General features: G+C 36.3%; 1 protein-coding gene across 2 annotated transcripts in view; it reads right to left on the bottom strand.

Annotated features, from left to right (window-relative positions):
* Positions 1–4,948: 4,948 nt before the first annotated feature.
* thoc5 (THO complex subunit 5) overlaps positions 4,949–23,924 on the bottom strand; it is a 388,780-nt gene continuing 369,804 nt past the window's right edge. For both annotated transcript variants that reach the window (XM_090373524.1, XM_090373522.1), the window contains exon 19: positions 4,949–5,113. In XM_090373524.1, coding sequence (XP_090229650.1) covers positions 5,050–5,113 — 64 coding nt within the window. In that variant the 3' untranslated portion in view covers positions 4,949–5,049. The remainder of the gene's footprint in view (positions 5,114–23,924) is intronic.

Below are 23,924 nucleotides of genomic sequence, written 5' to 3'. Positions count from 1 at the left end.
AAAAATAAAATGTCTCTTTTATTTTTAAAGAAATAAACTAAAAAGTTACAATGTTATTTAAAGATAATAATTTCAATTTTCATTCATTTGAAATTACTATTTACATTTTTAGTTCTTTCTAAGCAAGGCTCCATGAGCCAATCTTGTTTTTTAATTATTATTAATTAAAATGATTATTTTTATATTTATTACAGTGGTTTTTTAATCCTTATATTCTAGAATTATAAATAGGTACTTTTTAATCATTTACTTTAACATTTTATTTTTGGGTATTGCGGGCCACAAAAGTTTCAGCGCAACTTTTTGCACTGAAATTATAACAAAATGCTACTTTTACTAGACTTTTAAAAACTAATCTATGATGGGTCAAATTTTCATTTCTTTGATTTTCTTACAGTTCCTTCTACTTTACAGTCAGTCTTCAGCATCTAGCAATACTCAGCCATCATATTGACATTTCACCTCCCCTGGTACCTCATTATCTCCACGGCTTTAGTGATGGCGATGATGTCCTGGTGACAAAACCACTCATCCTGTTCTTCAATAACACTTTCTAGATTTTCTGACGAGTATTTTTTTTTTTTTTTTTGGTGGTAGTTTTCACATCGGCTTCTGTGGCCATAATGCACCTCCCAAGGTTTTTTTGCAGTACTTTGATCCAAACCAGAGGCGGGATTCGAACCCACGACCTTTGGGTTGCTAGGCAGGTACTTTACCCACCCGGCTAGCCTGGTCAGCGGGGAGTATTGAATGTGGGAGTGTAAAAATGTACCTTGATACTCAGCATTGTTGCAGCACAACTTCTGGAAGTTTGCTAACATATTATAAACTATATTCTTGTAGTCTGGATCCTTGTTCCCTAGGAAGTTCTCAACAACAGACCTGAAAATAATCTATGCCTGTTTTTCTCTTTTATTTATAGTTCCCTCAAAATCTCAGTCCATCATCAGTTTGTGAATTTGAGGTCCAGAAAAAATACCATGTTTTAGCTTCTCTTGGGTGATCGATGGGAATTAAGTACAACATAGTGCAAGCAAGGACCTTCTTGAGGTAAAGCTTTCACAAACTGTCACATGGGTGGTGGTGCCCACTGAGAATAAGTAACAATAGTCTTCTATATTAGTGAAGTGTTACTTATTTGAAGTAGTGCAATACATGTTAACTCATTGTGAAGGATGATCACAATATGAGATACAGTTGAAGTGATGCCTTTACACTACTATCGTAGTTTTTGTTTAAGAGCCATCTATGGTGCATCTACACCAATATTTAATAGATAATTTTAAGCTCTTATAATATTATGCCTTGTTGCATTTGGATTAATTATAATATTAGGATGATGTAATAGTGTCTTGTTTATTACATACTTAATAAAGTAAAGGAAGTTATTAGCCCATTGTATAAAGCAATGGTCAAGGCACATCCTGAGTACTGCATACAGATCTGAGGGCCTAATTTTAGGAAGGATGCAAAGCTCCTACAATGCTACAATGGGTACAGAGAAGGGCAACAAGATTGGTAAGAAAGCCTTCAATTCTGGAAACTCTGAAAAGAGAGAGACCTGCGAGATGATCTGATCGAGGTGTTTGTTTTGAATGGATTGAGCAAGCTCAATGCTGATGAGATTTTTCCTCTTGTTCAGACCATACGCACGAAGGGCCACAAATTCAAACTGAGGAAGAACGGTTGCAAAATAGATGTGCTGAAGTTTGCCTTTAGCCAACGGGTGGTTGATTGCTGGAACAAACTTCCATGGAAGTCGACAGCTTGAACAAATTCAAGAAAGAACCAGACATACTATTGGAGGAATGAATAGATGAAATGAAATGGAGGTTTTTTTTGTTTTTTTTTTGCTGATGCTGTATGAGTTTGCTTGCTTCCTTTTGTCAATTGCCAATACTAATATCTAACACCAGATCTGGCTAAGGTATATAAAATTACTTTATGACTGCCTCTAAGAAATCCATTCCTGGAGACTTTCTGTCTTTTTCCCTGCAGTGGTGGTAGCTCTAGTTGTTACAAACACGGTGGCACTTTCCCTGATAGGGGGAAGTTTTCTTTTTAATTTCTGGAAAAAGTTTCTGTGTTCTGCTTGGGGTATGCTGATATGTCATCTTTTCTTAATGGATTTGAATACTTATTGCATTTAATTTTTTAGTTAAAAAAAAAACAAAAAAAAAAAAAAAAAAAAAAAACGTTTCAGCTTAAAAAAATCATAAAACACAAAATTTAAAGCATGTGCATGTATTTCTGATTATATGTATAAATATATAAAAAAAATATAAAAGTGACTGTATCTAAAGTACACATTAAAAAATATGTACTTTAGATAGTCACTTCATTTTTAATTTTTTAAAAAAAATTTATTAAAAATTTGTTGTGCTGCAAAGCATCCAAAATCTGAATATGCTAACTCTGTATTTCTGATTGAACACTGCTTGTGTTCATTATTCAAAAAATAATGAATCTTTCAAAATATGCAATTTATATCCAATATAACCTTTGATAATCATTACATCATGTGGTAGAGTTTATAAATAACTTGAAATAGAAACAAACGATTCCAAACTTTGTAGCACTAGCAGCAATTAGCTTCATACACTAGTATTACTACAAGTAAAAAGTAAAACAAACACAATGATGCTGGTCCTCCACTTGAGGGTTAATCAAACCAATAGCATTAATCAACTCCACAGTTATGAATGGAGACTCATTCTCCTTACAGAAATAATGTAAATTTTCTTGTTCAATTTGTTTCTGAACTTCTTTACTCACACCAAATGGCAACGTCGGAAAAAGTTCTTCCAACATTGCTTCAAATAAATTGAGTGAAGCTACAGACTCCACACCAAGAACAGTATAACTGACATCAAAATATGCTTTCTCAGTTACTATCTTATATGCCAAGTTCCGAGGACAATGATTTCTTCATGTCCTTACATAACTTTGCCAAAAGTCTTTACATCTTGTTAGTAGTTTACTGTATACAGTGAACCCCCACTTTACAATTGGTTCACTATATGATCAAATCACTTTAAGATGGACTCTCCATAATAAAATACCATTGACTATATGATATGCGGTAAGTGCGTAATCATGTTTGCGTACAGATTTTTAATTCTATTAAATGGCGATTCTAATAAGCGAAAACAGAATGAATATTACCACAGGCTATAAAAGTAAAGATCACAAATTTACACTTTATTACATTACCAATTAACAAAATTAAATGATACATGAAAATCGGAAGAATATTTTCCACAGGTTGGCAAAATAAAAATAAATTTGCGCTCATGTACATAGCTTAATACTGAAATATGCACATACCAACTAATTGACATTTCTGTTTGCTGACTTTTTTTTTTTTTTTTTGGGGGTTAAAAAATTAAAACAATAAAAAAGATAAGCAATCAATAACAAAGAACACAGTATGCACAAATTGCAACTAACATGATACAAGCAATTGAGATACAGAGTAACAAGTTTAAGAAGCTTAAAAAAATAGGAACAAAGAGAAGATTCTGAAAATTTATTTGTTTTTTATATGACTGTAGAGGAAGGGGTAAATATTTCGCCATCATGTAAAAACTCACAGAATTCCAGCTATCGGTATTATCACAAATGCAATAAGATCGAGTTTACTATGCATTTTTAATAGATTGCACTAACAGAAAAGCCCAATAAAGTGGAAGCTGCAAATTGTTTTATAGTTATGACCTCCAGAAATGTGCTTTAGAAAAATATCACAAAGGCATTCAAAATTGATTCTTATAATCAAACATATGATAACGATGAAAGTGTAGTGCATTATAATGATTTGAATTGGTTTTTTGAAATTAAAGCAGCTGATTTTCCTAACCAGTGATCATGTTAACCGGCACCTACTTATTTCACTTTATGATGGAATGGGCTACAGAGTATCTTAATACTCTGTGGGATGACTTGCAATTGTCTCTGACTGGACCATGTGGTCCCTCCTCTCAGTCAACAGCAACATTTTTAAACGTGTTGGCCACGTGTTTTGTTTTTGCATCCTTTATTTGAAGTGATTTTTTGTGTTGTTCTTTAATCAATATAATAGTTTTAATCAAATTATTTAATCAATATTTACAATTTCCATTATAAAAATCACCTTTTAGAGAGATAAATAGCTTAGTTCTATAGCAAAAATTTTGACTTCCAAGATCTTGGAACGAATTACCAAAAAAAACAATGTTATTGGGTTCAGAAAAGCCCAATAAACCGATCATGAAAATATCATGACCCCTAAAGAAATTGGGGAAAAGATAAAAGTGTGTGCACCTGCATTGTGTTGCAGAGAAATTAAGACCATTAGAGAAGTTAGATTCTGGTGTGTCTGTTTTCTGCATCCATGAGGAATGTGGCAAAAAAAAAAAAAAACCAACAATGTCAGATGTTGTAAAAAAGCTTAAGGAGTCCAACTCAAAGATAGACCAATATAAACTCTAATTTCTTAGATTCAACTCTGAATAAAGTTTTTCTAGGCATCACTATTTCATCACGGTAAATTATCTTCCACTAACTATGTATCAATAAAAGCTCATTTTTTATTGTTAAACTTTATTTCATTGTTTTTTAATGTATGCACATACACAACAAATGTTAAAAAAAACAAACAAAAAAAAAAAAAAAAACGATTTAATGGACATTTTCGGTAATAATGAATACCCCCACCCCCTTTCTCCCCATCAGTCCATGAAATAGAGGTTTTACTGTAAGTACGAACCACGTGGAAGAGTTGTAAGATTTATAGTGCAGAATATAGCAGCACTTCAATACCATCTTGATGCATGGATGCAGTGCTGTGAAGGAATTCATATTAAGTTTAACTCTGTTAAAAAGAAAATAAATTTTAAAAGGTGGGGAACCATTCTCAAACATCCTATAGACTTAAAAATTAATTCATTATATTCAAACAGTTCTAGACTTCAAAAAGATGATTAATTTTAATAATGATGATAAAAGACAAGACATACAATTATAACACATTTTAACATAATCTTCTAAGCATTTGATTCTCCGCAATTTTTATCTCTGTGTAAAGATCCCAAGCTTTGGAAGATATTTATAAGGCCTACTACGACTTCTTCCCCTAAGGAAATTAATACACAGATTAAAAATTAATATTTCTAAATAACTGTGGCAATTAAACAAAAAATGAAAAATTTAACACTTATAAATGATACTGACTGCAACAGATATACATAGCACAAGAATATTCTTAGAATCATTCAAAAAGTAAAGATGTACAGTCCACAGGAAATTTTTAATGGGGCGAAACCAATTTATTATTATTATTTGGGGGGCGATGCCTGATAAGTTATTCATTGCCAAGGATTTTTTTGTCATGATTTAAGAAATCTAAAGATCACTTGATTCTTTTCTTAGGAGAGTATATTGCAGGAGATTTTAAATTTAGGCCACAATGCAAGTTGACCACACCCATTAATGCATTACCTGAAGTCAAGAGTGCCTGTTCCTTGGAAAGCAAATAAGAGAGCCTGGGTTAGACAAACAGTTTTTATAGAATGTGGATTATTTCTACTCAGCTGTTAGTAAAGATTGCATCAAAAATTAACTTGCAAAGTGTTTCTAGTCAACAAGATTATTTTATTGGATTATGCCGTGGGCCATTCACAAGGTATAGAAGACTCATTCGGAGTCACGGTAGATTGTTTTCATAGTATGACATGGATCTGGGTATTGTTGCAAATTTCAAACAATGTTATTAAAGCTAAAGATTAGTGAAACTGATGGTGAAGAGGCTCCAACTATAAAAAAATTTTGAAATAATTACTTAATGAAGCCTGGAACAAAGATTCCAACTGCATGAATTTGCTTGAAAGAAACTATCATCAGAAATTTTAGTAACTTAAGAAGATGTAAAGAAACTGCAGAACAGCCTAAGTTTAGATTGTGCAACTAGGCAGGCTCTGAGAAACTGGAGAAAGATGATACTAAAATGCTAATTGAAGCACACGATGAGACACCGACAAATTTTCTTTGTCAAAGTTTGTCAATGAGTTTTTTTCCCTGGATAAAATGAGACTAGAACGAGGGGACAGAGAAGTACAAACTCCTTTGTTAAGATCTCTTAAGGCATATGATCCTCAGTTAGTTTTCAAGAATTTAGAGGAAATAATTAGTATTGTAACAAATATCTGTAAATAATAATCTAATCCTGACAAAGACATTTGTTCAGGCATAGCCATTTAATATTTATACATAAATACAGATGTTTGTTGCAGATATTTAGTTACAATAATTACTATTGTAACTAAATATCTGAAACAAATGATCTATTGCTGAAAGAAGTGGTAAAGGAAGTAGAAGTTTGGAGAATTCTAAAAGAAAGATACTACAGGAAACTCTATACTGAAAAAAAAAAAAAAAAAAACCCAAAGAATTCTATCAACTGCCAGGTGCAAAAATTTTCCACCTCAAGATTGTAGCTCCATGGCATTGTTTGAAGAATACAAAATACATAAAACTCCATAAACGATCCTCAAGAATGCTGAATAGATGAAGATTGTTCATCTATTCAGTAAGGCTTTAAAAATTGTTCATCTTCTAAAGCCTCACATAATCAAAAATTTCAAGGGAAGGTATGTGTTACATTAAGAGTAAGAGATCTGAGGACTTGCTTAACAAGTACAGAGCAATGTTGGCAAAAAGTCATGAGTTAGGATTCAATTTGAAAGTACAGGCACTCATCTACTTACGTACTTAATCGGTTTTTTTTTTTCATGTACACAAGTCCGTTTTGTACTTAAGTCCAACTTTGGTCTTGTAGATACAAAATACATGTACAGTACAGTACAACACACTGAGATTATAACCCCCAACAAACTTCATCATGTACAGCATTTTACGATTTGTAACCGAGTTAAATAAAGCTGAAAAAAAAAAAAAAAAAAAACATACAATGAATAATAATGTAGGGTACAGTATTTATTCAAAACTAATTTAATTTAATCTATGATGAAATCACTTTACGATGGACTCTACAAAATAAAACAGCATTCACTATACAATATGTAGTAAGCACCGGTCATTATGATCACATTTGGGAACTGAATTTTAATTGTATTAAACGGTGATTCTAATAAGCGAAAATAGGAAATATATTATCTATAAGCTATAAAAGTAAAGATATAAAGCACAAATTTACACTTTACTTCATCCAATTAACAAAATTAAATGATGTGTGAAAATCGGAAGAATATTTCCCACAGGTTAGCAAAATAAAAATAAATTTACGCTTACATACATAGATTTCAGTGAAGGGGAAGCACATTTCACCATAATGCAAAATTCCACAGAATTCCAGCTATTGGTATCGTCGCAAATGCAGTAAGATCGAGTTTACTATCCGTTGTTAATAGATTGCACTAACAGAAAAGCCCAATAAACCGGAAACTGCTAATCATTTTTGTTTTATGGTAGTGACCTCCAGAAATTTGCTTTAGAAAAATATCATGAAAGCGTTCAAAATTGATTCTTATAACAAAACATAGTAACAGCTTTGCGCTTTGTACGTATCTGCGAGTTGTACGTAAGTAGAGGAGTGCCTGTACAGTAGACTGTCGAAATAACAGAACATTCGAGCTATTGGCACACCAAGATCGGATGTACATACCACACAGATGTCTTGCAGTGCCGGAAAAAAAAGAAAACGGCAAGTCATGTGATTACTGTATTTGTTCATGTTCACCATTTTGAAAGTGAATCCTGCAGATATCATGGATTGTACTGCTGTTTTACATTTTAAATTAAAAATCCCTCACTATGCCTCCTAAAGTTAATAAACCTCGTACAGAGAAGAAAAGAAGAACAATGGTTTGGTATTAATTAACAGAGCTTAGTGACCAACTTGATATAATCCAAACTGTTACATTAGTGTCACCCAGAAAGTTAATTCATATACCCATGTGCATTGTGTCTGTAAATTGCATGCATTCTCTGGTCGATTTGCCTTTTTTGCTGGATGAAAAATCCCAGTTTCTGGGGGGGGGGGGGGTTATTTGGCTTAACGACAAGGGCTACTGAGGCCAAACTGTGTTTGCTCAAGTTTATTTAGTCGTGGGGGGGGGGACTTGCTATTTACATCTAAGACCCACTAACTCATCCATGGAGTGAAAATATCCCATAAAAGTTCCTTTCGTCATCGACAGGATTCAAACCCAGGCCTTTTCCACCCAGTGTGAGGAAGATGGTGACAATACTACTGTGCTACTGTGCAAACTGAACTTGATATAATAAACAAAATAGAACGGGTAGGAGTGTATTAAGGCAAAATATAACAATGGATGGTCAACATGCTTGTTTTTTATGTGCAGTTAATAAAATTGCAATCTTAATCTCTCTATTTCCTTTTTAGCCTCCTTATTTCTGCATTAAATATATTAAAAACAAAACTTTCTAGATAACAGAAAAATCGAAATAATGGCACCTCGAATCCCTAGAAGTCTCGACATATATAATGTCTGGGCAATTCTGCCCAGACATGATAGAAGGCAGTATATGTCGAGAGCCGTGACAATCAACTGAACCCTGGAGAGAATTTGTAAGGGTCATGGGATAGAATTTTTCTAAGCGTGGACTGTGCTTGTTCATGAGACTACTTTTACAGGGATGGGATACTTGAATAGAAGGGATGCTAGAATGTTGGTTGATGCTATTGAGGCAGTGATAGGTGGGTTGGAAAACTACTAGATTGGGGGTGGGGATACACAGAATAACAGTTTAATTAGAGCTGCAGGCAAAAGTGAAAGTGATTCTTGTATTGCTACTAGTGGTACGTGAAGCAGCCTAGAAAGCAAGGTGGCTGGGATTTCATTTGTAGGTCATCGTGGAACAAATTAATACGTGGGCTGTGTTAGGGTAATAAAGAGTAAGAACATGTGCACAAATACTTGCATGTACACTAATGCTAGGAGCACCGTAAATAAATTTGATGAATTTGAAGTACTGATTAAGTCTTTGAATGCAGATATAGGAATAGGGGAAACATAGGGTCAATCAGACATAAGTGATGCTGAATTGGAATATGGTGAGTACAATGCATACAGAAGGATAGGAGAGGTGGAGGGGTTAAGCTCTTAGTTAAGAAGAATATTAAATTAAGGCAGTGCGTCCAATTGACTTGAGTGAAGAGTGCAATGTTGGGTCAGTCTGGCGTGATATAAGCACTGGGAAAACAAAATGGAGAGTAGGAGCATGTTATAGGAATACACTGTGATGAGTATACCAAACAACTATACTGAGAAATAGGGGGTTGTTGTTGTGCTTGGATTTTTTTGGTAAAGGCTACTTAGGCCATATAGCACCTATCATAGTAGTTAACACTAATTTTATTGGGTTCTATGGAAGCAGTTAGAAACGGTTATATAAATCTATTCGTTTTAGAAAGAAGAAAAATTCTGTAAGGTTTGAATTTTCATCCTATGATATGGCTAAGTGACAATTCCTGTAAGTTTGAGAGAGAGAGAAGTGAATGAAATTAGACAGGAATTGTTATACAAGGTTATAAAACACGCATTCCAGGAGTGTGTGTTTTATTGTGAATGGCCTATGGCAATGTTGTTGTTGTTATTTGGTTTTTAGGAGCATTAGCAACTAAGGCCATATTGCTCCGGGAATATGCGGTGGTCATTCCCTGACCTTCCCGCATCCTCCATATTTGGTGGTGACAGGCTTGAACCCCGGTCTAATCAAGAAGTGTTTGCTATGCACTGCTGCTCCTTCCCACCTGGCTATGGAGGCGTCCCCTGTGGCAATGTGAACACTGTGGAGGGTCATTACCTGATAACAGAAATAGATGAGTCAAATGAGTGTGGCGTATTCGGGCTCTGGGCCAGGACTATCTCTTCTTGTCTGTTTGTGTGGAAATTGGAGGCCCATAATTGTGGTAGAGGTTTAATTTCAAGGAGTTTGTTATGAATATGCATTTGCTACTGAAGTGTCCATCGTTCCTTACATATATTTCGTATATGCATTTTGTAATTACTGAACAGGACCAGAAAATTCATTGGGGATGTGCTGGATGGATGCTTGGCAGCATGATCTGCAATTTCGTTTCCTGATATTCCAGTATGGCCTGGGATCCAGTAGAAGACAACCTTTTGCCGATGATCTCTGAGACAAATCAACTCTGATCTGATGAGCTGTAGTAATGGATGAGTAGGTGGGGAAATCTTTTGCATTGCTAATAGGGCACTTAGCAAGTCTGTGTAGATTATGCTCTTTTCAATTGAGAGATGGAGAATGTTTTCAAGAGCAAGCTTTATGGTATATAATTCAGTGGTGTAACTACTGCATTCTGTCAGAAGTTATACAGAAATAATATTGTCATGGAATACCACTGCTGTGCCTGATCCACTCTCAGATTTCGATCCATCAGTATATATTTTAGTGAAGTCAGGATAACATTGTATGTGTGCAATATGCAGCTGTTGGATGTTAATATCCGTTAAAGAGTGTTTTCCCCATTGGTGGAAATAATTGTCACAAGACAGCTTGTTGTTATGTTTGTTATTTGGTTTTTAGGATCATTAGCAACTAAGGCCATATTGCTCCGGGGTCATTCCCTGACCTTTCCGCATCCGCCGTATTTGGTGGTCACGGGCTCAAATCCCGGTCTAATCAAGAAGCATGTGCTACGCACTGCTGCTCCTACCCACCTGGCTACGGAGGTGCCCACAAGATGGCATGATGACAGACCATGGAGGAATGTGATCTATAGGTTCTTGGTGGACTTTGAGTTGTAATTCCAGTTTTCTGCTAGTTCCATTAACCTAATACCTGCAGGCCTAGTTGCTTGTTGTTTGTTTCTATAAAAGGTTGTGAGTTGCGGATCATTAAATATTGACCAATTAGGATGGGTTGACTTGCTTTGGATCTTGGTTGTGTAGTTCAGTAATAACACCTTTCTTCTGATGTTTAGAGGAGCTTCATAGGCTTCTACATATAGACTTTGCACTGGAGATGTTCTGAACATACCTAGAACTATTCTAACAGCTGAATGTTGAATAGGGTTGAGGCGAGATAAAGCACTTTCCCTAGCAGAATCGAAGACAGGTGCGCCATAATCCAATTCTGATTCCGATGAGATCTGATTATGGATCTGTATAAGTGAAGCAAGGTGTAACGATCTGCTCCCCAGATTGTTGCTGATAAGGCTGTGAGTACGTTATTTTTTTTTTTTTTTGACAAGCTGTCCAGAGATGTTCAACGTATTTTTGATAGTTTTAACTTACTGTCAAAAATTAAGTCAAGTACATGAATACTATTTGCTATTAGAATAGGATGGTTATCTAATTGGAGTTCAGGATCAGGATGCATTTTATGTATGGTACAGAAGTGAATGGCAGTAGATTTCTGGCTGGATAGTCTGTAACCATTTTGTGTCATCCAAATTTGGATCTGTTTTATTGATATCTGCAACTGTCTCTCAATATAGTTCATGTTTTGAGAGTGGCAGGAGATTGTGAGAACATCGGCATAAAGATATGAGTCCACTGTTTTCGGAATGAGTTCAGGTAAGTGATTAATTCTAATTGCGAATAGAGTGGCGCCGAGAACGGACCCCTGAGTGAGTCCTTCTTCCTGGAAAAAGTTTTTAGAGAGAGTTCCCCGATAACGAACTTGAAAGAATCTTTTGTTGTAGCAAATTTTGAATGAAATATGGCAAATTTCCTCTCAGGCCAAGAGAATGTAGATCCTTTAAAATGCCGAAATGCCATGTGGTGTCAAAGGCTTTCTCAATATCCAGACAGACCATAACGAGATGCTCCTTTTTGATGAATGCATTTCTGTTTGCTTCAGCTTTAATCATAAGGTCCAATGATGATCGATTTTTTTCTGAATCCAAATTGATTGTAATTGATTAAATTTTGGGACTCAAGATACCAAGTCAGACGGCGATGAATCATTTTTTCGAGGGTTTTGCCCAGATAGCTGGTAAGTGAAATTGATCTGTAGTTATGAGGAATAGCCTTTACCAAGTTTTGGGATAGCCAGAACGTAGGGATGACACCAGGAGCTTGGGAATGTATGTTCAGTAAAGATTCGATTGAAGATCAGCAGTGATGAATGTGACTTTGGATCTAAATTTTTGAGCATTATATAAAATATCCCATCAGGGCCAGTGGCACTGTTTCTTGTGTTGGTAAGAGCATGCTGCAGTTCAATCATGGTGAATGGTTGATTATATGTTAATGCACATCTGTCAGTGAAATTCAGTTTGGTTTTTTCAGTTACATCTCTAATTTTTTGAAATGATAGGTCATAAGCAGTTGAGGAAGACAACTGAGAAAATACAGATCCTAGTGCATTTGCGATTTCTGCAGGGGTAGAGAGTTCCTGTCCATTCCAGTTAATTAGTGGAGTAGACATTGGAGAAACTTTGCCATTTAACAATTTTATCTTATTCCAGATCAGAGAAATAGTGGGCTAGAAAATCAGAATTTCTCATAATGGGGGATTTTAACTTTCCAGATGGTGACTGAAATTTGTGGGTCACTAACACACTAGCAAGACTTCTGTGGATTTCTTGGATGACTGTTTTCTACAGCAACATGTTAGAGAGGCAACAAGAGGGAGAAATACTCTTGATCTGGTTATCGGCAGTGATTTTTCATGCTTAAGAATCAGAAGGTAAAATTGCCACTGGGTGGCAGCGATCAGTGTACTAATGTGGAATTTAATTAAAGACATAACTGCTGTCAAGAGTAAAGGGAAAGGGCTTTTGTATGCATAAGGGTGATTACTGAGGTCTGAGTTTTTAAATTGTGTGCAGTGGGACCAACTAATGATGTTACCAACAGCAAATTCTAAATGGGAAGTATTCAGGGAGGTAATCAAAGAAGCCGCTAGGCTTTCATACTAACAAAAAAATACTGTTCAAAGGCTTAGACCTAAATGGATGTCAGATGAACTAATGAGACGTGGCAGAGAAGAAAAAAGTGCATGGGATGCATATAAATTATCAGGTGATACAAAAGCCTAAGGTAGGTTAGGCAAGCTAAGGAAGATTATGAGATGTCTGGGGCAAAGAATGGAAAGAAAAAAAAATAGCAAAGACTTATATGCTTATATTAATGATAGAAGGAAGGGGGTTGAATCACATTGGGCCACTTGGGTTTTTTTTTTTTTTGGTTTTTATGGCGCATGTGGGCCACTTGATGTTTATAGGTTAACTGTTGATGACTCTGCTCAGGTTAAGGACAAATTGAATAGGCATTTTGCATTTAAATTCACTAAGAGTAAGAGGAATTCTTTAGGGAAGTGGGTGCTAGAAGTTTATCAAACTCTAATGAGAAGCTAAATGACTTTGTGATAACTGAAAGAAATTGGAGGAGAAATTGGGGATGAACACAAAAAAAAAAAGGCACCTGGGGTGGATGGAATCTATCTAATTATATTAAGGGAGGTTGCAAAGGAGGTAAGCAAACCCTTAGCCATAATTATGAGAGCATCCTTGGATTCAGGGGATGTCCCTATTGACTGGAGCAGAGCATATATATCCCAAATTCATAAAGGTGGATTAAAACACAGTTCAAACACAGCATGGGTTTGTTAAGGGGAAGCCTTGTATGACCAATTTGACTGGATACTATGATGTTGTCACAAAGGAACTGGATGCAAAAATTAATTTTGATATCATATACTCGGATTTTAGGAAAGCTTTCGATACTGTTGCATATGCAAGATTACTGTGCAAATTGGATCAGTGTGGTATTAAGGGCAAATTGCGGCAATGGATAAAGGGATGGTTGAGTAGGAGAAGACAGAGTTGTAATCAATGGACACTGATCTTCATGGACTAATTATTAATGGAGTCTCCCAGGGTTTGGTGTTGGGCCCATTGTTCTTTTGTATATTTATCGATGATATTGATGAAAGTATCTCAGGCTTAATGTTCAAGTTTGCAGATGATATGAAGGTTGGTAGAGTTAGCATTAGCATTAGCATTAGTAGAGGCATTTGATGCAAGAAAGCAAGCTTATGCAGCATCAGCCAAAAAAAAAAAAAAAAAACCCACTTCCACTTCACCCCTCTGTTCGTTTAAAATACCTGTCCAGCTGAGCCTTAAACTTATTTAGGCTATCAACCTCCACCACAAGGGATGGAAGTCTGTTCCACCAACCAACCACCCGCTGGCTAAAGGCAAATTTCCGCACGTCTATCCTACATCTGTCCCTCCTCAATTTGAATTTATGCCCTCTCAGGTGATTTTTCTGAGCTAGAGGAAGAATCCCATCAGCATTGAGCATGCTTAAACCATTCAAGGCTTTATACACCTCTATCAGATCACCTCGCTGGTGCCTAGTCTCCAGACACTGTAATTTGCAAAACTTAAGCCTTTCTTCGTAAGAGCACCCCTTTGTTCCATTCACTAATCTTGTTGCCCTTCTCTGTACTCGTTCCAGCAGCTCTACACCCTTCTTGAAATGAGGCCTCCAGACCTGTATACAGTACTCTAGGTGTGGCCTGACCATTGCCTTATACAATGGAATAATCACCTCCTTATCCCTGCTGGAAAAATTCCTGTATATCATTGACAATACTCCATGAGCTACTCTTGCTGCCCGTCTGCACTGCTCAGAGAACTTCATATCTGCCTGCACAATCACCCCCAAGTCCCTTTCATTCTCTACCACTGTCAGTGTAGTACCACAGAGTTGATACGTTGCTCTGGGGTTGCTTTTTCCCATGTGTAGTACTTTACATTTGTCAATGTTAAACTTCATTTGCCACCTCTCAGCCCATCTGCTCAACCTTTCCAGATCCTGTTGCAGCAGCATAGTGTCAGTAGTGTCCTTGACAACCCTGCCAACCTTTGTATCATCTGCAAACTTGGACATTAAGCTTGATATACCATCATCAATATCATTTATAAATACAGAAAACAATAATGGACCCAACACTGAGCCCTGAGGGACTCCACTAATAACATTAGTCCACGATGAGCAGTGTCCATTGATTACCACTCTCTGTCTTCTCCCCCTCAACCACCCCTTTATCCATAGCAGCAATTTGCCTCCAATGTTATTGTTGATGACAATAAGGATGGTACACTACTGAAACAGGATCTAGAAAAGTTGGGCATATGGGCTGAGAAGTGGACACTGAAGTTTAACATTGACAAATGCAAAGTACAGTAAGTTCCTGACTTAAGTCCGAGTTACGTAACTTCGGACTTTCATAAATTTTTTTCACTAATTTTTTTTTAAATATATTTTAGGATTGCAAAATTTAAAACAGTAAAATAATAAAAAAATAAGCAATAAATAACGACGAACATGGCACGCACAAATTGCACAAGTGAAATAAGGAGTAACAAGGTTAAAAAACAGGAATGAAGAGAAGATTCTGAAAATCTTTTTTTTTTTTTTTATATGACTGAGGATTTCAGTGAAGGGAACACACAATTTCACCATAACGTAAAAACCCACAGAAATCAAGCTATTGGTATTATCACAAATCAATAAGATAGAGTGTGTACTACCCATTTATAATGAATGGCACTAACAGAAAAAGCCCAATAAACTGAAAACTACAAATTGTCTTTATTGTTTTATGATAGTTAACTCCAGAAATACTGCTTTAGTAAAATGTGAGCACGCAAGCTCGCGTGAGGTGATAATAGCGTGTTTTCGCCTTAACCCTGTGAAGTTGTTTAAAGAAAATTTAATTTTGACCGCTATCATGGTGCTGACTAAGAGAATAAGGGACAGTGGTACTAGTAATTCTACCAAGAAAAGGAAAGCGATCGATTTGGATCAGAAAATTAAAATAATAAAGATGTACGAAAATTGTCAAACATTAAGAAGTATCATGCGGAATTTAGATTTGTCAGTGTCAACAGTGAACACAATAATAATAAAGGACAAAGACAGAATACGAGAAGTTGTTGTTGTTATTGTTATTTGGTTTTTAGGAGCATTAGCAACTAAGGCCATATTGCTCCGGGATATGCGGTGGTCATTCCCTGACCTTTCCGCATCCTCCGTATTTAGTGGTGATGGGCTCGAACCCCGGCCTAATCAAGAAGCGTGTGCTACACACTGCTGCTCCTTCCCACCTGGCTACGGAGGCGCAATACGAGTAGTGGTGAAGGGATTGGCACCAATGAAGTCAACTATAATAACTAAGGCTACGATATGCATATCAGTTTTTACAGTACAATAACATCTGCTTTTTCCTTCCTTTTATGTGCCAATCTGGCTACTTCACCACTGTCCCCAGATAAAGATTTAAATTGAACTAATTAAAAATATATAACGTCTTCTTCGTGTACTTAGGCTTATGAAGCCTGTACCATTATCTCTCTTCAAAGAACTGTTCGATCCATCTCTTTCTGGGAAGCCTTCTGTTTCTTTTTCCACTAGGTTTGTAGTTCTGCCAATTTTGGTAGCCTTTTCCTGCTCATTCATTCTCTCTCTCTCTACATGTTCTTTCCATTTTAACCAATAATTTTGTATTTCTTCTATTATATTGGAGGTGTTTAGTCTTTCTCTTATATCTGTGTTTCTTTGGTGATCTAGTCTTGTTAATCTCAATAGTGGTCTGAGAAATTTCATTTGGGCTGCTTCCAGATATTTATCCCTCTTCCCAAGTGCCCATATTTCACTACAACTATTTTTCTATACATATAACTAATACAGTGGTACCTCGGTATACATCTGCTTTGGAATAAGTCCAACTTGATATATGTCCTGTTTGGATGCGAAAAATTTTGTTTGGTGTATGACCTGCGTGCGTCAAAATGAGTCACGACACTACGCGCTAACCTTGTTTACCTCTCTCGAGACAAAGCCACGACTCAGAGATGCCAGATCTTACGCCCTCTCCAAAAACCGAATAAAAGCTGACCAAGGATGGATACTAGCAAAGTACGCACGCCCATCCTCACTCGGCTTATCGAATAAAATCGACCGAGGATGTATGCACGCATGGTGCGTGCTTACATCCTCGATTGACTGAATTTGGTTTTTGGAGAGAGGGTAAGATCTGGCACCTCTGCCACGACTGCCCACGAGCATCAGTACGACAGTTTCTACCATTCAGTGAACAACCCGCACTATAACTCTCTGTGAATTTTCACGTGATTTTGTGTTTTTTCGTGTAAACTTTTTGTAAATTCATTAACCATGAGTTCTAAGAAAGTTAATGAGAAGAGTCAAGCAATGAATAAATTGGTTAGGATCATCATGGAGGTGAAAAAAGAGATTGTTGAAAAGTATGAAGGTGGCATGCGTATCTGGGACTTGGCTGCTGCATACCGTATGCCAAGAACGACGGTCAGATTTTTAGTAAAAATCAAACCTGGTGATCCTCACCAGGTCCAAGTAGGGAAAAGAGACAGAAAAGAGAAAATTAAAGGTTGTTAATTTTCATTTATTTCATCTAATTGCTTTTGTATTTATGTATTTTAGTATTAAGCAGTGTTTAAATTATTTTATACAACCCCATCAATGTATAATATGCCAATAACAATAACAATAAGAATTTTTTTTCATGGGAATGGATTAATCATTTTCCCTTTATTTCTTATGGGAAAAATTCATCTGGTATACGTCCTGTTTGTTATAAGTCCAAGGATCTGGAACGTATTAAGGACGTATACCAAGGTACCACTGTATATAAAAAAATATATAGCTAATTAATTCAAGTCAACTTATGTAAGAGTCCTGGAACGTATCTGTTACATATGTCAAAGACTTACTGTACTGCATATGGAAAGCAGTAACCTCAGAGCACCATACCCAACCGTGAGGTACTACATTCAGAATAGTGGAAAAAGACCTGGGGGTAATTATAGAGTCAGATATGAAGTTTTATGAGCATTGCAGACAAGCTGCAAGAGTAGCTCATGTGGTCTTGATTATTCCCCTGTATAAGGCAATGGTTAGGCCACACCTTGAGTACTGCATACAGGTCTGGAGGCCTCATTGTAGGAAAGATTTTGAGCTACTAGAACGAGTGCAGAGAAGGGCAGTGAGATTAGTGAGTGGAACAAAGGGTTGCTGTTACGAAGATAGGCTTAACTTCTGCAAATTGCAGCACCTGTGAGGTGATCTGAGTGAGGTGTATAAGGCCTTGAATGGTTTGAGAAAGCTCAATGCTGATGATATTCTTTCTCTTGCTCAGATTCTGAGGGGGCATAAATTCAAATTCAGGAAAGAGAGTTGTAGAATAGTTGTGCAGAAATTTGCCTTTAGCCAGTGGGTGGGTGATTGCTGGAACAACCTTCAATGTGTCTTTGTTGAAGTTGACAGCTTAAATAAATTCAAGGCTAAACTAGACAAATATTTGGTGTGAATGGATGGGTGAAACGGGAAGGGTTTTTTTTTTGGCTGATGCTAAATAAGCTTGCTTTCTTGCATCATATGCCTCTACTAATGCCTATTACATGTATTGTTTCAAAGAAATTAAAAGAGCATTGGCCAAATTTTGACCATACTGAGTACAGTGCATCATGAAAAATTGTTTTAAATAATATCTGGCAGGGAGCTGGTGGTATTTTGCTCCACTCTTTTAAAGCATTTATGAGTTCCAGTATATAATGAAGAGAGTTATTTTGAAGTACTATTTCTGCATTTCAGTTCATCAAGAAAGATATTAAAGGTTAATTCCAAAAAATTGCCAAAATGCAGGACACAGTAATCATAAGGTGGATCTAGTCCACAACATGAGAAATACTCCCAAACCATTGGCATAATTTCCATTTAAATACAATTTAATTGATCAAAAATGAAAATTAATTTAATAAATTTAATTGATTAATTGACAATACTACACTATAAAGCTTTATGTTATACTTTAAACTATGTTACTCTATGCCCTTACGATCGCAGTTTTAAATTAGTTATATCCTTACTAAAAAGTAAAATTTCTAAGCTAAAAACAAAAAAAAATATGCTTAACAAGTGATTAGAACCTCTGTCCTCTGACACCCCAAGGCTCCAGAGGGTAGCCTGGATGTGCCATGTAAAATAAAACAATACGAAAGGAACTCGGGGTGAAGGTTGTTGTTATTATTTGGTTTTTAGGAGCATTAGCAATTAAGGCCATATTGCTCTGGGGATATGCGGTGGTCATTCCCTAACCTTTCCACTCCTCCATATTTGGTGGTCACTGGTTCAAACCCTGGTCTAATCAAGAAGCTTGTGCTACGCACTGCTGCTCCAGCCCACCTGGCTATGGAGGTGCCGTGGAGGGTGAAGGTGGAGAGATGGTTATAGTACAGTAGAGCATTAGGGTTGCTCAGGAGCCCTACTGGGTGTTATATTACAGCTTTCTCATGTATGTGACAGCTTTTGCTTAGGAAGTGCAAGTAGGACTAGAGAGAAAGGGAGGGGGAATATTAGAGCTATAGTATTTCGCATTAATTTGCAGTGCCAGTTGTTAGACAGCATGTGTTCTGTAACGGCCACTGCTGAACAGGTATTAACACTGCGTATGTTTAGTTTAGCCCCTCTCCCTCCCCAAATGCCAGTATCAAGTCCCTCTACCCCACTTGGCTCATGCCTGGGTTGTAAATTTAAACTGCATTCCTTTACAGTTCAGACAGAGAGGAACAATATTAACATCTCATCTTATTGGTCATCTGATTGTTTTAAAGTTATTATGGCATAATAGATACTAAGGTTATAATGTACCAAACTCCAGACGTAAAGCCTAAACACACACTAAGAGGTGTAATACAAGTTTATTTCTGTAGAAAGTTAAAAAAAAATGTTTGGTTAAGTCAAAAGTCTCTATAGAAGATTTGCTTTTAGTAGGCAATAATGAGCCAGATGACTATGGATGATAAGAGGTCTAGTTAAAACTATTTCCTGTTGCCATATTTTATTTTATGGAGAGTTAAAAAAAAAAAACGCATAAGTGTTTGACTCTTTGGCTTTGTTTGTGTTGCAAGCATTTAACTAGCTGATAAAGCAACAATATCATCTTTAATAGCCAGTTTATTCCTTTTATTCTTGTATGACTGAAAATGTCATATAGGAATGGCAGTGGATGTTCGTTAGCTTGCTCATAAATTCAAGATTTTTTTTTTGGTGATAATTTGGAGGTTCTTTTTCTAAACAATCATTGTAATCTGTAGTTAAGCAGTTTTAAGCACTTTAATTATGCAGACTTGTTTAACTTTATATTTATCTAAATATTTACAAAGTTTGTTTGTTTCTTTGTTGTTTTTTTAGGAGCATTAGCAACTAAGGCCATATTGCTCTGGGATATGCGGTGGTCATTCCCTGACCTTTCCGCATCCTCCGTATTTGGTGGTCACGGGCTCGAACCCCGGTTTAATCAAGAAGCATGTGCTACGCACTGCTGCTCCTTCCCACCTGGCTATGGAGGTGCCGGCTTTAGAAAGTTAAGCATAAAAGTAAAGTCAGTGTTGCCAATGTAAATAACAGAGTAGAGTAAAAACCTGGTAATTCAAAGTTTCAAGGGACCAAAATACATCCATTTTGATTTAAATAGGTTAGAAAGTATTTGAACAAGTTAAGAACATTTAGAACATGTAAGCATTAATTAATTAATCAAGACTGTATAGAATTTTATTAATTCTCCTTCAAAATATTAATAATCTTTTAGTTTCATTGTGGTAGACAATCGTGAATAGATGGTTAGCATTTGTGCTGCAGAGAAATTCAATAAATTTCTTGCATGCATCAACAAGAATGCTAAGTTTCATTTTTGTTGCCATTGTTAGTTACAGTTCAATGAGTGCTTGTCTATTATCCTTTTGCCAGTGTAAGTTACAAGTAAGTCTAACCGAACTTAATTAGCGTATATCATAAATATATACTGGTTAGGTTAGACTTATTTGCTACTTACACTGACAGGAGGATAACACCACTCTGCATGATTTCGATGTTTGCAAACTAATAGCTGTTTTTAACTCAGTTACACTGATTTCAGAAATTTTTTGTTTTTTTCTATCATCAAATACTGCTTTTTCACAAATCACTTAAGTTGATGTCATGAGTTGTATTATTGAATGTATGAAGTTAGGAGTAAATACAGGGAATTTGTAAACTATATATTCACATGTTGGCAAACACTGCTTTCAGTCATTTGTTTCTTGACCTTGAGAGCTCTATGCAGCAGTGTTTATCAGTGTGAGCTCAGTTTATTTTTGAGGTTATTGTGTCAAAATTGTTGTGAAAAGTGGGTAAAATGTATTTACGCAAGTGTTTGAACATTCCAAACTTATTTTGTTGTATTTGTGGAAATTATGCAGTCCTCAAGTAAAGACAATATATTACAGAATTTGTAAAAAAAGTGTATTGTTCTTATTTTGAAGGGAAACTCCACGCCCAAGATAAACAATTAGCTCCACATAAAGTTTGCCAAACCTGTGTTGAAGCACTGAAATTGTGGAAAAATGGTAAAAAGAAGACTATGCCATTTGCAATTTCCATCAATTCGTGGGAATTGCAAATTAAAGTAACAATCATTGCAATGGGAGTCCAAAAACCATTGTGATGACTGTTACTTTTGCTTAGTTAATGTAGAGGGATACAATTCTAAGAGTAAGAAGGACATTGTGTATCCTAATCTTCCATCTGCCATTAGATCAGTCCCACATGGAGATAACCTGCTGATTCCATGTCATCCACTTATATTGCGGGATATAACAGCAGACAGTGCTTAAAGTGAAGTGTCTGAAGGTGAAACTGAAGTGTACATGCCTGGAGACACTGTGCCCAGCCCTCAACTGTTTTCATAGCATGAACTCAATGACCTGGTAAGGGATTTAAATTTACCAAAGGAATCTGCAGAACTCCTTGGTTCTAGACTTAAATCAAAATATCTTCTATCACATGGAATGTTTTCCTCATGGTATAGACAGAGAATGAGAACTAGTCCCCTACCTTTCTGAGGATGATTCTGAGTTTTTGTTTGCAGTAATATAAATGATTTGATGAGCTATTTAGGAATTAGTTACAATCCTATACAGTGGAGACTTTTTGACTCATCAAAGATGAGTCTCAAAGGTGTGTTGCTCCACAATGGAAATAAATATGGATCAATTCCAGTAGCTCGCTTTGTGCATGTGAGAGAAACATATGAGAACTTTAAGAGGTTGTTGACATATATTAAGTATGAAGAAAATGGTTGGTTGGTCTGTGCTGACTTTAAAGTGATAAGCATATTACTTGGACAGCAATCTGGCTATACAAAAATGTCTTGCCTTTTGTGTGAGTGGAACAGTCGGGCAAGTAAGCATGGGGGGGATGTCAAGGTCTGGCCAAAGAGGGGCAGTTTGTTGCCTGGATCAAAAAAATAGTTAGAATAAACCATTGGTTGACCCCAAAACTGTCCTCCTTCCATGTTTGCACATCAAACTGGATTTGATGAAACAGTTTGTGAAAGCTTTACCTCAGAAAGGTCATTGCTTCGACTACTTTGTACTAAATTCCCACTGACGCCCAAGAGAGCTAAATCAATTACTTCCTAGAAAATTTAGGAGGTGTTAGTGAAGAATAGGGTAAGAGGTTTCACAGGAACATTAAAGATATGGTGATGAGGTGCCAGGGAGGTGGAATGTCAACATGATGGCTGGATGCTGAAGAGTGACTGTAAAGTAGAAGGGATCTGCAAGAAAATCAAAGATATAGAAATTTGACTCATTGTAGATCAGTTTTTAAAATGAAAGGTGAGTGTTTAGTGGACTTTTTACCACACTGCCCTTTTTAAGTGTTTTAAACATGTATTTAAATATAAAAGTCTGGTAAGGCTAACATTTTGTTATAATTTCAGTGCACAAATTCTACAAAAATTAATAAAAACTAGTGAAAATATCAAATTTTCTTTCGTGATTTTTTAAGGAAACCTGACTTGATGGAAACAAATAAGTCATTTTTGAAATCAGCATTAAAATGATTCATAAAACCCCTTTTCTGAGAAAACATCAGTAATTTTTTTTTCAAAATGCAGAGTAGTATAATAGTCAAGTACTGTTTGATGTATATGCAAGCTGTATGATAAAATAAGTTCTAATGTAAACACTTTCATATCCAGTAAAAAGAGAGAGAAAAATCCATATCTTGCATATTATTTATTACTGTTAATACTTGTAATCTATGCAAAAAAAGGCAACATTTGCTTGCATAAGGCAATGGTTAGGCCACATCTGGAATACTGCATACATGTTTGGAAACCTCATTTTAGGAAGAACACTGCTCTGTTAGAAAGGGTGCAGAGAAGAGCAACAAGAGTGGTTGGGGTCACAGGGGCATTTCTGCCAAGAAAGAGTGCAGTTCTGTAAACTAGGCATCTGCATGGCAATTTACGTGGTGTACCAAGCCTTAGCATTAGTAGAGGCATTTGATGCAAGAAAGCAAGCTTATGCAGCATCAGCCAAAAATAAAAATAAAAATATAAAAGAAACCACTTCCACTTCACCCCTCTGTTCGTTCAAAATACCTGTCCAGCTGAGCCTTAAACTTATTTAGGCTATCAACTTCCACGACAAGGGATGGAAGTCTGTTCCACCAACCAACCACCCGCTGGCTAAAGGCAAATTTCCTCACATCTATCCTACATCTGTCTTTCCTCAATTTGAATTTATGCCCTCTCAGGTGATTATTCTGAGCTAGAGGAAGAATCCCATCAGGATTGAGCATGCTCAAACCATTCAAGGCTTTATACACCTCAATCAGATCACCTCGCTGGTGCCTAGTCTCCAGACACTGTAATTTGCAAAACTTAAGCCTTTCTTCGTAAGAGCACCCCTTTGTTCCATTCACTAATCTTGTTTCCCTTCTCTGTACTCATTCCAGCAGCTCTACATCCTTCTTGAAATGAGGCCTCCAGACCTGTATACAGTACTCTAGGTGTGGCCTAACCATTGCCTTATACAAGGGAATAATCACCTCCTTATC

The sequence above is a fragment of the Mastigoproctus giganteus genome, chromosome 5 (assembly GCF_048544385.1).
Source record: "Mastigoproctus giganteus isolate SK-2022 chromosome 5, ASM4854438v1, whole genome shotgun sequence".
Classification (NCBI taxonomy): Eukaryota; Metazoa; Arthropoda; class Arachnida; order Uropygi; family Thelyphonidae; genus Mastigoproctus; species Mastigoproctus giganteus.
Note: the sequence above shows the minus strand (reverse complement) of the source record. Positions and strands in the feature narration are given on the sequence as shown.